The 13363-nt window shown below is 39.3% G+C and overlaps 1 protein-coding gene across 1 annotated transcript; it reads left to right on the plus strand.

Moving 5' to 3' along the window:
* The first annotated feature begins 3575 nt into the window (after positions 1–3575).
* Positions 3576–9384, plus strand: TMEM70 (transmembrane protein 70). Its single transcript, XM_079140689.1, has 3 exons — positions 3576–3921; positions 5305–5410; positions 8755–9384. Exons 1-3 carry the CDS (start codon positions 3712–3714, stop codon positions 9210–9212), a joined length of 774 nt encoding a protein of 257 aa, XP_078996815.1. The 5' UTR covers positions 3576–3711; the 3' UTR covers positions 9213–9384.
* Positions 9385–13363: the final 3979 nt, after the last annotated feature.

Genomic DNA, 13363 nt, shown 5'->3' on the forward strand with positions numbered 1-13363 from the left:
AAGAGCTCTAACATCATCATGATGGATTCATAGCTGAATGAACTTACTGGGAGGTAGTGGAACTATGAGGTAAAGTGTAGTTGGAGGAAATAGATCACTGGGGGGTGCCCTGGAAGGGTATCCGAAACCACGAACCAAGATAAATCTTTATTCCCTTAAGTTGTTTTTCTCAGGTATTTTTGTCACAGTGACACAAAACTGACTAAGTCTAGACCTTATCCTTGGGGAGGAAGATTTGAATCTAATTTTCCTCTTTCTACATGATTGGTACCTAGTGAATAAATTCTTCTGCAAAATTAATTGTTTTGTTTGCTGCTAGGGGCAAGAACCTGTGCTTGCAGGGGAAGAAGTGATAGCCCTTTAAATGACTGCTAATACTCTTTCAGGATTGTTTTTCATTTTGTTTTGTTTCAGAAAGGCCCTCCAGAGAAAACCACAAAGAACCTGCTTAAACTAGTCAAAACCACTGAGTCACTCTTCTGGATGACCTAGAGTAAGCAAAATTTGGTCATCATAATCTCATATGGTCATTATGGTCAAGTGCAGTGCCGTATGCCTGTAATCCCAGTGACTTGGGAGGCTGAGACAGGAGGATCATGAATTCAAAGCCAGCCTCAACAATTTAGTGAGGTCCTAAGCAACTCAGTGAGACCCTGTCTCTAAATAAAATATAAAAAAGGGATGGGGATGTGGCTCAGTGTTTTGTACCCCTGGGTTCAATCCTCGGTACAAAAAATATCTCATTACAATGCTCATCCAGAGTGGATGGGGGTCTGGTCTGCCATCTTTGAACATACAATGTATGAAGCATGATCTCCAACCGTGCTAGTCAGCTTTTCATGGCTGTGGCCAAAATACCTGACAAGAACAACTTAAAGCAGGAAAGGTTTATTTTGGCTCACAGTTTCAGAGGTTCAGTCCTTGGTTGGCTAACCACAAAGCAGAAACATCTTGGTGGAAGGGCACGGTGAAGGAAAGCTGCTCAGCTCATTTCAGTTTGGAAGGAGAAAGAGACAGAGACAGAGATACATAGATAAAGAAGTCAGAGCACATCCCAGTTACCTACTTCCTTCAGCCATGCCCCACCTGCCTACAGTTACTAGCTGGTAGTCCATTCAAATTATTAATCCATCAAATAGATTAATCCACTCATGAGATTAGAACTCTTGTAATACAATATTTTCACCTCTGAACATTGCTTCATTGCCTACCACATGAACTTTTCAAGGAAGATTTCTAGATCCAAACCATTACACCAACTGAGTATGCTCAGGAATGTACCTGCCTATACAGGTGAAGATAAGACATTTCAAGATCAATATGCATGAGTCTTCTCCATAAAATTCCCTTGCCCTCTATCTTAAGAGAGACACTGCTTTAGGAAGTATCCCTAGTGGTCTTCTTACTTGCTGCAAGTAATAAACCCTTCTTCCCTCTTTTATCTCTTGGTTTTGATTATTGGCTTTGAAGTCACCAAGAGGGAACCCATTGCATTTGGTTATACTGACCAGCAGGCAAAATGGGCCTGGTTCAGTAACAAGGAGAAGCCTGTGGGCTCATTTTCAGTCATGTTTCCTCCTTTAGTGTAGAAGGAAACAAGCAAACAACAATTCCACAAACATGATATACATTACATACAACAGTGGTGGTCATGCTTTCTAAAAGTTATATTCATTTTTTCAATTTTTCCATAGGCTTCCATCTTTGTTTTTTTATTCCTTTAGTGCTGAGGATTGAATCCAGAACCTCCTGCATGCTAGGTGAGAGTTCTATCACTGAATTACATCCCCAACCCTTTCAACTTTTTATTTCATGTCAGGGTCTCACTAAATTGCCGAGGTTGGCCTTGGATTTATAATCCTTCTGCCTCAGCCTCATGAGTAGCTGGGAGTAAAGGTGTGTGTGACCACATGCAGCCTACAGGTTATTTTCTTTTTAAGCAACCTTAGAATCATTCTAAAATTCCTTTCAAATAGCTTATATTCAACAAATACCTCTAATTATAAGTAGGGAAAATCTATGCAACCATAAATAACAATCCTATGTAATTGTATAGCACAGTTTTCAGAATATAATATCATTTTAGCTATTTAGGTACCTTGAGAAGTAGAACAAATATTTTCATCTACTTACAGTATCTGCAGGAAGAAAGTAAACTTGACAGATGATATAAATTCAAATTCAATAACTGATAACATTCTTTGTATGAAAAGAAAAATTTAAATATGTATCATAAGATATTGGGTAATGAATACGAATGACACTAAACTCTTTTTTTTAAAAGGTGGCAGGATTGTGGGTATAGCTCAAGTTCAGTGACAGGGTGCTCACCAAGCATGTGGGAGGCCTTGGACTTAATCCACAGCACCACCAAAAAAGATAATAATGGATAATAACTACAGGAAAATTTATTCACAAAGTAGCATCCCTTAATCCTTCTAGAGATCCTCTCCACCTCCTACCCCAAATAGTTTTTCGAGTTGTCAGTGTGATCACATTTTATTGTTGACTGTGAATTTGTTCCTCTCTTGAGCAAATAAGGTTCCAAATCAAAAACAGTTTTATTCTTTTCCCCCTGTACTGGGGAATGAAACCGAGGTCACTTTACTACTGAGCTACATTCCCAGTTCTTTTTATTTTTTGAGATGGGAACTCAGATTGCCAAGGGTCCCGCTGAATATCCGAGGCGGACCCAGAATTTACAATTCTCCTGCCTCTCAATCTCCCACACTTCTGGGATTACAGGCGGTTGCCACGCGCCTGGCTGAGAACAATCATGGTTCTGAAATAGTGGTAAACACGTATCTCTCTACCAGTCCATTCTTCAAGAAAGCTGAATGGGAAGTCGCTTTGAAGACCTTATGAGGTCAAATTTACCATGATCTCCTTTGAGTTTCTGTAGCAATTTGTATATCATATATCTCAATCATATTAAATTAAACTTTATTTTGGGGTGTTTCCCCACTGTTAGCATTGTGGATTCCTGAGTCATCCTCTGTTCCTACTTAAATCCTGGCAATAGAGGTCAAATATCACTTATTTATTTATTTGCTGTGCTGGGGATCGAATCTAGTGCCCAAGCATGGTTAGACAAGTGCTCTACCAGTGGAGCTACATCCCCAGCCCCACCCAACACCTCTTTAATGGATCATGAACAAATGTGTATATGAATGTGAACGAATACTGAAAAAAAAATTGATAACAAGTATCAATATTACATAAGCATGTCCCGTTTTTCTATCATTTCAATGGCCAAATCAGATTATTCACTTCTGTTCAAATCGCATCATATTCCTTCCGTTGAGATAGGCTAGAATCATTTCCCCAAAGCAAACAGTTTTTAGGACCTGGAAAACGATCTCCATAAGAATGAAAGACAGACTTTGTCCTTCTCACGCGACTCTCCCCTCTGTCCTTCCGCACTACTACAATGAGGGTCAAACCCTAAGATGGGGACGCCGGGCACAGATTGACTTTGTAGATCCTGGACCCCAAGAGAGTGCTCTCGGCTCTCAGCTCGGTCTGCCGGAACCCGTGTGGCAGGTAAGGTTGCAAGCCGGGCTCAAAAATTTGCGCACGCGCGGGTGCCAGTCTGCAGACGCACTGAGCAAGGCGTGCGCCCCGAACCAAAGCTGCCATCTGTAAAGAGCGGTGCCTGGCAGCCCTTCGTCTCAGCTGCAGGGCAGTCCGCCGCCAGTTCCCGTCCGCGGCATGCTGCTGCTAACGTTGGGCGGCCGGTGGGCGGCCGGGCTGAGGCCTGGCGGGAAGAGGACCGCATTGTGGGCGGCTGCCGCGCTCCGAAGTCCCAGCGTGGCGGTCTCGCGGACAATCTCCTGCAGCAGGCCTTTGGGGCCGGTGGCCGGCGGGAGCGCGGGGCTCCAGGGTGCCCATCCCCTTCTCCGGCGTCCTGGGCTAGTGCAGGTAGGCCGTCCGAGGTTCGGGTGACAGGGTGCGGCCGCAGCGTTCGGCCGGGGGTAGCCTCCGCGTCTCTCTGTGACTGCGTTCTCCTGACTGACTGTTCCTGGCTGGAGTGCGGAAGGAGCCTTCCCTGTGCGGGGCTCAGTCCCGGGGTTAACTGCCTCCTCGAGTCTGGGAGCACCAAGGGGAAGTTGAAAGTGGGTTATTTTCTTCCAAAATTCTCTACGGCGATTCCTAATCCAGTGGGTTTCTGATGACATCTTGGCCTTAGCTTCTTTTCTGCCCATAAACAGAAGCTCGGAAGAGTTAATTTGCAAAGAAACTGGATTCAGCACCTGGGAATTGAACTGCAACAACTTGAGTAACCTTAGTTCTATTTTATTAAGTAGGTTGACCCTTCCCCCAGCCCTCGAGGGGGATCGAACCCCAGGACCTTAGCTGGGGAAGGGCTCTACACTGAGCTGCATCCCCAGGCTAGATGGCTCCATTTTTAGGAATGCCTTTGGTCTCAGGGGCAAGATGAGGTGTGTACATTAATTCTTTCATTTTAATCTAAATAAATTGTGTCCTACACTTACAAAATGTCAAGATTGTCAAGCCTGTTTGAAACGTAGAACTGCTTAAGAAATTAGAATCGAATAGAATTTTAGTATAAAGAAACGGCGTGTGGGCGTTGTGTGGAGAACTCATGTTTCTGGATATTTGATATAGGATTTCCAGTACAAATGTTTTCCTTGTTAAGAGGAAGAAGAAATGCAAAGTATTTACAAGGCCTTAGGGGAAGACTTGCAGTTTTTAAAAAAATACTATTGATAGTATAGAATTTATAGAGTGTTTTACTTATTGTATTAAAATTAATTTCACTTTTTTTTTTTGGTACAGAGAATTGAACCCAGTGGTGCTTAATCACCGAGCCACTTTTATTTTTTATTTTGAGACAAGGTTTCCCTAACTTGCTGAGTCTTGCTTTGAACTTGCCATCCTCTGGCCTTAGCCTCCCAAACCTCTGGGATTACTGGCTAATTTTACTTATTTTTTTTTTTTTTTAAGTAATGCATTTAAATCGAATAAGAATGATGTTTTCATTAAGAAACTATCCCGTTTAACTTTTTTACTTATTGAAGGTCACACTAAATCTAAAAAGCTGAGGACTGGATCCAAGCCTACCAAACTCCCAATTCAGCATACTTCTTATGACTGAAATTAAGTAAAGCCATGCTGATAGCCAGTTTGATTTCTTTAGCTCTGTAGATTATTTGGGAGAATTATTCTTGTCACCTCATTGACAAATTCTCATCTCATTTTTATTAAAATAACCTTTAAAAATTAATACTTGATTTAAAATGCAATTTAGTCTGTACTCATAATGGTCTCTTGTTTCAATAGATACCTATTTGTTGGCACAGATATGTTCGATGCTTACATACACAACTTGACAAATCAGAAGATGGAAGGCTGATTTATACTGGGAATCTGGCCCGTGCAGTATTTGGTGGGTAATCAGAAATGAGGGGGTTTCCTTTTTTTTCTTTTATTATAAAAAACATTCTCACCATATGTTAGGTATTATTTTAGCATCTCTTAATTACAGGACATAAAAATTAGATAATTTTTTTCTTGATGCCTGTTGATAAGATGTAGAGGTTGAGATCTTTGCATTTTTAGGAGTTTTAAAAAATATCTTTGAAGGCTTTGTTATAATTTTGTGATATTATGACATTCACGCTTCCATTCTTTGGTCACCTCTTGGGGTATTTAACAAATAACAAGAGTGGAGAAAAGTGGAAAATTACTGCTAAGAATGTTGTTTTGGGGGGGAGTAGAACAGAGGAGCTTTCCATTTTTGCTTTGTGGCTTAATTTGTCATTTAAAATGGAAATTGGGCTGGGGTGTGTGCCTCAGTGGTAGGATGCTTACCTACCATGCTTTTGGCCCTAGGTTTGATCCCCAGCATTGCAGGTGGTAGGGGAAGCATGTAATGCTTGTATAATTCAAAATTATATAAATTATGCATTTGTTCAGGTTATCTTAGAATTTGCAACAGAGACATTTATTTAGTGGTTTCTGAAGTTAATTCATGAATAGGTCATTGAGTCTAGTGTCCTGTCTTGGGCCTGGGATACCTACATTGATGTCATTGAGATATGTTTTAACAGTGATCCCTGTCTGAATACAGATGCTATTTCTTGAAATATAGGAAGTTTTATTAATATATATGTCTTGTTCCCACTTGACTTCTTTCTGAAAAGGAGAAAATAGGAATTAATTTTGGTATGGGTAGATTGTAATATTTGTGGAAGAGATAACTATTTGTGATATTAAAATCTGAGAATTCTAACTTGAGTTCTTTTAATATTATGATTAATGGAAAGTCACTTTGAGATAAAGATAGTTCCTATATGGAAATTGAAAGAGAGACATTAAGATAGTACCATTCTTTTATTTTATTTTTTTCTTTTTTTGGTACTGGGTATTAAATCTAGGAGTGCTTTACCACTGACCTCTGTACCCAGCCCTTTTAATTTATTTTTTTTATTTTGAGACAGGGTCTCATTAAGTTACTGAGACTGACCTTGAACTTGTGATCTTCCTGCCTCCGCCTTACAAGTCACTGGGATTATAGGCATGTGTCACCATACTGGGAAGTGGTACCATTCTTGAAGATTTTCTAAATTACCAAATGTAGACCCTTGAGGAACATTTTAGTTTCAGTTATTGTTATTGGACTGGGGATGTAACTCAATGCTAAAGCTCCCCTGTGTTCTATCTCAGTTCTGCAAATGAAACAAAAGGGCTGTGGATGTAGCTCAGTGATAAGAGTGCCTGGCTTTAACCCCCAGTATCACCCCCCCCAAAAAAAAATAATAATAATAATTATAAGATAAGAGAAAGAACTTCATCAAGATGACATTCCAGTTGGGTCTTTTAAGACAAGTAGAATTTGAATATGAAGAGGTGTGAAAGGGAGGCATCCCAGGCTCAGAAGTAGTACAAACAAAGGTACAAGAGTGGGAAAGCCTGGAATATGTTTAGAAAATAGCAATTACTTCACTCCTGGCAAAATAAAGTATATGCGTGTATTAGTTTCCTTGGGTTTTCATAATTACAAAAAATCCAATGACTTAAAACAACAGGAATTTATTTTTCTAGTTCTGGAGGCTGTAAACAAAATCAAGGTATTGACTGGCCTTGCTCTCTTTAAGGCTCCAGGGAAGAATTCTTCCTTGCCTTTTCTAGCTTTTAATGTCTCCTAGCATCATAGCATTCCTTGGCTTGTTGTGTACCTCCTCTCTGCCTTGGTCCTCACGCGACAGCCTTCTCTCTGTCTCTTGTGTGTCTTTTTCTGTCCTTATAAGGACGCTGTCACTGGATTTAGGGCCCACCCTAAATCTAAATCTCATCTCAGTTTTTAAATCTACAAAGAACATTGGAGAGTTATACAGAACTTCTCATTCTGAAGTTCTGGGTGAACATGAATTTGTTGCGGGGGTGGGTGGGAGTGGAGTGGGGAAAACTATTTAATCCACTACAGTGTGACAGAAATAATAGAGAAAATATTTTGGAAGGGTTGAAGAGACTTCTATGTAGGAGGCAACTTGATTCCCCTTTCTCCCATGTGTATCCATGTCACAGCAACTATCTGTAGGAAGAGGGATGGAAATATTTTTAAATTACCAATGCACAATAATTAAGCCTCCAGCCAACAGCAGTGTTTGAGAGTATTTACTTTGTTAAAGCTTTACCAATAGTATGTTGTGAAACTTAAGGCTTTTGCCAGTTTGGTGGAAAACAGTATCTTACTGTAGGATTTTTGCTTTTGTTTTTGGCAGTACTGGGGATTGAACCCAGGGGCACTCTACACTGAGCTACTGCATCCAGCCCTTTTTATCTTGAGACAAGGTCTTACTAAATTGCTGACGATGGCCTCTTGGAAATTTTTCTGCCTTAGCCTTCCAAATAGCTGGGATTACAGGTGTGTGTTATGGTGCTCAGCCCTGTATGTTTCTCAACCCCTAGTGGTATTTATTTATTTATTTTTAGTGGGGATGATATACTGTTTTAGTGATTTACGGAGCAGTTAGCCTGATAGAATTGCCCATGTTAAACATTTTATGTGTTACTTGCTGGAAAGTTTTATTTGATAACCTGATGTCTGAATCAACTTTTATAGTATAATAACTTTTATAATATAGTAATAAGAGGAATACTAAATCTTTAATGGTTGAGGCCATTTAATCCTAAAGCAGATTTCCTACCTGGTGAGTCAATGTGTTGTAATGGCCAATGGTATGGAGTATAAAGTAAACTTGTCTGGGTTTGAATCCCAGTCCAGGTACTTAGTAGCTATATGCCATGGTACAGGTGCTTCATCTTTCTCATTTTTTATCCTATTTATTTTCTTCACAGTGCTGGGGCTCAACCCAGGGCCTTGTATGTGCTAGGCAAGTACTCTACCATGATCCGTGCCCCCAGATATAATCTTATTTTTTTGGGGGGGTGCTGGGGTCGAACCCAGGGCCTTGTGCTTACAAGGCAAGCACTCTACCGACTGAGCTATCTCCCCAGCCCCCAATCTTATTTTTTAAATGGGTTGATAATAACAATTATACATCTATCTTATAGGACTTTTCTATGAATTTCATGAATAAAAAATGTAAAATATGCAAAGTGTTTAAGACAGCCCATTGTGTAATAAGCACTTTATTTGTATTTTGATTTTGATATTATATTTTGATGATGATATAGAAAGAAGAGGTGGAAGAATTACTAGGATAGCTTGATTCTTTTAAAAAATTTAAAAGTGTTAACCCTCTCCCATTTTCTTTTCCCTTTTAGGTGTGAAATGTTTTTCTTATTCTACAAGTATGCTCAGCATTGCATTTCTACCATACATTTTTGCACAAAATAATATTATATTTGGAAGTCTGCCTTTGCAAATCTTATTTTATGGCATCATAGGAAGCTTTACAGTGATCACCCCAGTGCTGCTTCACTTTGTTACAAAAGGCTATGTTATTCGGTTGTACCATGAGGCCACAACGGACACTTACAAAGCCATCACTTACAGCGTCGTTCTTTCAGAAAAGACTACGGTATTTCACCAGAATGATGTGAAGATTCCAGACAGCACACATCCTTTTACCACATTTTATGCTAAAACAAAATCACTGTTAGTTAATCCGGGACTCTTTCCAAACCCTGAAGACTATAACCATCTAATGGGTTATGACAAACCATTCACTTTTGACACAGAAGAAACCAATGAAAAGAAACAGTTTGAGGATGAGAAATAAGCCTGTTGTTTTTATGTTTGTGTTTAATTGTGATTTTTGTTTCGATGTATAATAAGATTGTCTTTACTTTTGTATTGTTAGTGATTATTAAAAATAATTTAGAACTATGAGATTCTAATTTTCAGAGAATGATGTTCCTTTATAATAAAATAAGCTATGTTTGAAAAACAAAGCATAGTATCATTTTTGTTTTAAAAAGTGTGAATATTTGCTGTTGCGTGGTGGTGCACTCCTGTAATCCCGGAGTTATGCTGGAGGCTGAGATAGAAGAATGACAAATTGAAGCCAGCCTACGCAATTTAGTAAGATCCTTATCAAAATAAAAAAAAAATGGACTGGGGATGTAGGTCAATGGTAGAGTGCCCCTAGGTTCAATCCCCAGTACTGGGAGAAAAAAAATGTGAATATTTATGTACCTGTTGATGTATACCTGGATAATACGTGCCTCTAAATGGGATCAGATGTCAAAAACAATAAGGAGAGTTACATTTTTCTTGTGTTTGGATTTTTCTAATTATATGAATATTCTTTTCCTACTTGAAAAACATTTTGAAAAATTCACTAATGATGGGAAGCAATATTGGTCTGTTCCCTTTGGTTCAGAGTACAGGTTTTTACTTACCTCTTAATGGTTGTCCTGTCCATGTCATGAGTGTCCATGTACAGTTGAGTTTGTGATCAGCTCCAAAATGGTAACCTAAGTAGGGCTGTCTTCAGTGGTGCCATCTGTCTTTCCACATGTGCTCTCTCTTGGCACATTATCAGAATAGCAGAATCACTGATAAGAAGGCCAATACCTTCTATAAAATAACAATCTATGCTAGCTTTATGAAGAATTTGCATTTGGGGCTGGGGAGATAGCTCAGTTGGTAGAGTGTTTGCCTCTCAAGCACAAGGCTCTGAGTTCGATCCCCAGCACCACAAAAAAAAAAAAAAAAAAAAAAAAAAGAATTTGCATTTGAAGATTTTTATCTCTAATTATGAATGGAAGTTGGTTCTTGTAAAGGCTTCAAACCATGCTGTTTGGGTCATAGATGTTTAAGTGCCTAGAATGTGCCTGGTAGTTTGCTAGTTACTAGAGTAATATGAGGAAAACACCCAGTCTGTCTTCATGGAGTTGACTAACAAATGTGTGGCCAGCAATGAAGTAAATTTAACTGAGTCTTGGCCAGGTGTGGTGGCACACAACTGTAATCCCAGCGACTCAGGAGACTGAGGTAGGAGGATTGAAAGTTAGAAGCCAGCCTCAGCAACTAATGAGACCCTCTCTCAAAAAATAAGAAATGGAGATGTAGCTCAGTGGTAAAGTACACCTGGGTTTCATTTCCAGTATTGGGGGAAAAAAAAAAAACCTTTATATGCCTGGCATATATATGAGGGAGACTGTTAGAGGCAGCAGGACTAGGCATAATTAGTTCACAGAAAAAGGTCATTCAAATCTCAGGTTGCCAGAAGCTTATTCATAGAGGATAGCTTGAGGCAGAAAAGTCATCCTCTTGTGACCTAGAGCCTGCCTTCTATTAGGATTGATCAGCTCATCAGACTCAAAATCCCCCACGCCCCATTCCTCTGTGCCATCTTGTCCTCCCTTGGGCCTCTGGTTGATTGCTCTTCAATCCTTGGTTGCCCAGATAAATGATTGTTATTATCCTAGCAGAGAATGGGGTGAAGTATCTTTCTATAAAAAGTTATGCCAGGATCATATATGTTCATTGTGAATGTACTAGAAAGTCAGCAAAAACAACCACCCCCCCAATAACAAACATACAAACCCCCATTTCTACTTCCACCTAGGAAAGAATGAAAAAAAGCACTGGCTAACATTTTAAGGTTTTCTTGATTTCCTCTCATAACTTGTTTTGAGAACAAAATTTCTCAATTGGTACAAAAGTCCTTACTATAATAAACCAAATATATTTATAATTCATACAAATGTAAACATTTACATTTACCTTCAACAAAAATGCAAAGAAGCATGTTACAAGATACAAAACCAGAAAACAAATTAATTGCTGCAGTAGGAAACCAATAACACTCATCTTTGGTCAGCAGAGCCTCTTTAAATTGGTAATCTAATAAAATAAAATGTTTTCCTGGCTCATCTTGTACGTTTTCTGCCCCAGACCTGAAATGGACATTTTTTTCCAAGGAACTATGAATTCTTTTAGAAGGAAATATTTTAAGATCTCTAGGGGGTACTGGGTGTGATGATGCACACTTGTAATCCCAACGTCACTCGAGGCTGGGGCAGGATTGCAAGCTTGAGACCAGTCTCAGCAATTTAGCAAGACTGTGGCAAAAACATAAAAAACAAAAGAGTGGGGGGTGTAACTTAGTGGTAGAACACTCCTGGGTTTGAACCCCAGTACAAAAAGAAAGAAAGATCTCTAGACGTTTTTCATGGATTTTTGCTCTCCATTCCCCCATCTTTTAAATTTATTTTTAAATTTTGGTAAAAATATAATATAAAATTTGTCAACTTTTACAATGCTGGGGATAGAATCCAGGGCCTCACACATAATTTTGTATTGCTGAACTACATCCCAGCCCATAAAATTTACCTTCTTAACCAATTTTAAATGTGCAGTTCAATGGTGTTAATTATATTCACATTGTTATGCAAAAAATCTCTAGAACTTTTTCATTTTGCAAACCTGAAACCCTATGCCCATTTAACAACTTCCCATATTCCATCTCCTATGGGTTCCTTCCATGGGTTTTTCCTTTTTTGGGGGGTGGAGGGTACTAGGGATTGAACCCAGGTATGCCCAGTGACTGAGCTACATCCCTGACCTTTCTATTTTTTTTTTTAAATTTATTTTTATTGTAAACAAATGGGATACATGTTGTTTCTGTTTGTACATGGAGTAACAGCATACCATTTGCATATTCATAAATTTACATAGAGTAATGATGTTTGATTCATTCCATTATTTTTTTCCTTCCCCCCCACCCCTCCCACCTCTCTTTTCCCTCTATACAGTCCCTCCTTCCTCCATTCTTGTCCCACTCCCACCCCCCATTAATTGTCGTCATCCGCTTATCAGTGAGATCATTCCTCTTTTGGATTTTTGAGATTGGCTTATCTCACTTAACATGATATTCTCCAATTTCATCCATTTGCCTGCAAATGCCATAATTTTATTATTCTTTATGGCTGAGTAATATTCCATTGTGTATATATACCACAGTTTCTTTATCCATTCATCAATTGAAGGGCATCTAGGTTGGTTCCATAGTCTGGCTATTGTGAATTGAGCAGCTATGAACATTGATGTGGCTGTATCTCTGTAGTGTGCTGATTTTAAGTCCTTTAGGTATATATTTTTTTTATCCCGAGACAGTAAGAAGTTGCCCAGGCAGGTCTTGAACTTGCAATCTTCCTGCCTCAGTCTCCTGAGTGGCTGGGATTACAGATGTGCAGCACCACACCTAGCTGGATTTTGGCTTTTTTAAAAATGGAAAAATATACAGTTCTATAGCAAAACCTTTTACCAACATATCATTATTTTCCTCTGATATGTACAGATCTCTAAGCCACAACTCTGTTTTGAGTAATGCTACTAACCCTAAACCACTCCCTTTAAACAATTTCTTCAGCAAAGCATCTAAAAGGAACAGATGCTTTTTTTTCCCTTCCTTTATTTCTTAATTTTTTTTTTTGGTACCAGGAATTGCACCCAGGGTGCATAGTCATTGAGCCACATCCCCAGCTCTTTTAATGTTTCATTTTGAGAGAGGGTCTCCCTAAGTTGCTAAGGCTGGCTTTGAATCTGTGATCCTCCTGCCTCAACCTCTTGCGTTCCTGTGATTCCAGGTGTACCCAGCAGGAATAGCTGTTTTTCTAAAATAATGTGAGTTTTGTAATGAAATACATGATACATAAACATACTGACATTTTATTACTGGGACTCAAAATATTCTCTTGAGGACTGGGGGTAGAGGTCAGTGATAGAGCAACTTACCTAGCATGCTCAAGATCCTGGATTCAATTCCCAATACCATACTGTAGGGAGCCTAACCTAACCTAACCAAACCAATTCCCCGTGGCTCTAATTTGTTGTAGGTGAGTGTGCATACTCAAGACTGGTGAGGCCACACACAGAGCACAGACTACAGCTGGTGTCCCCTGTAGGGTGGTCATCTAGCCT

This window comes from Sciurus vulgaris (assembly GCF_902686455.1).
Source record: "Sciurus vulgaris genome assembly, chromosome: 1".
Lineage (NCBI taxonomy): Eukaryota > Metazoa > Chordata > Mammalia > Rodentia > Sciuridae > Sciurus > Sciurus vulgaris.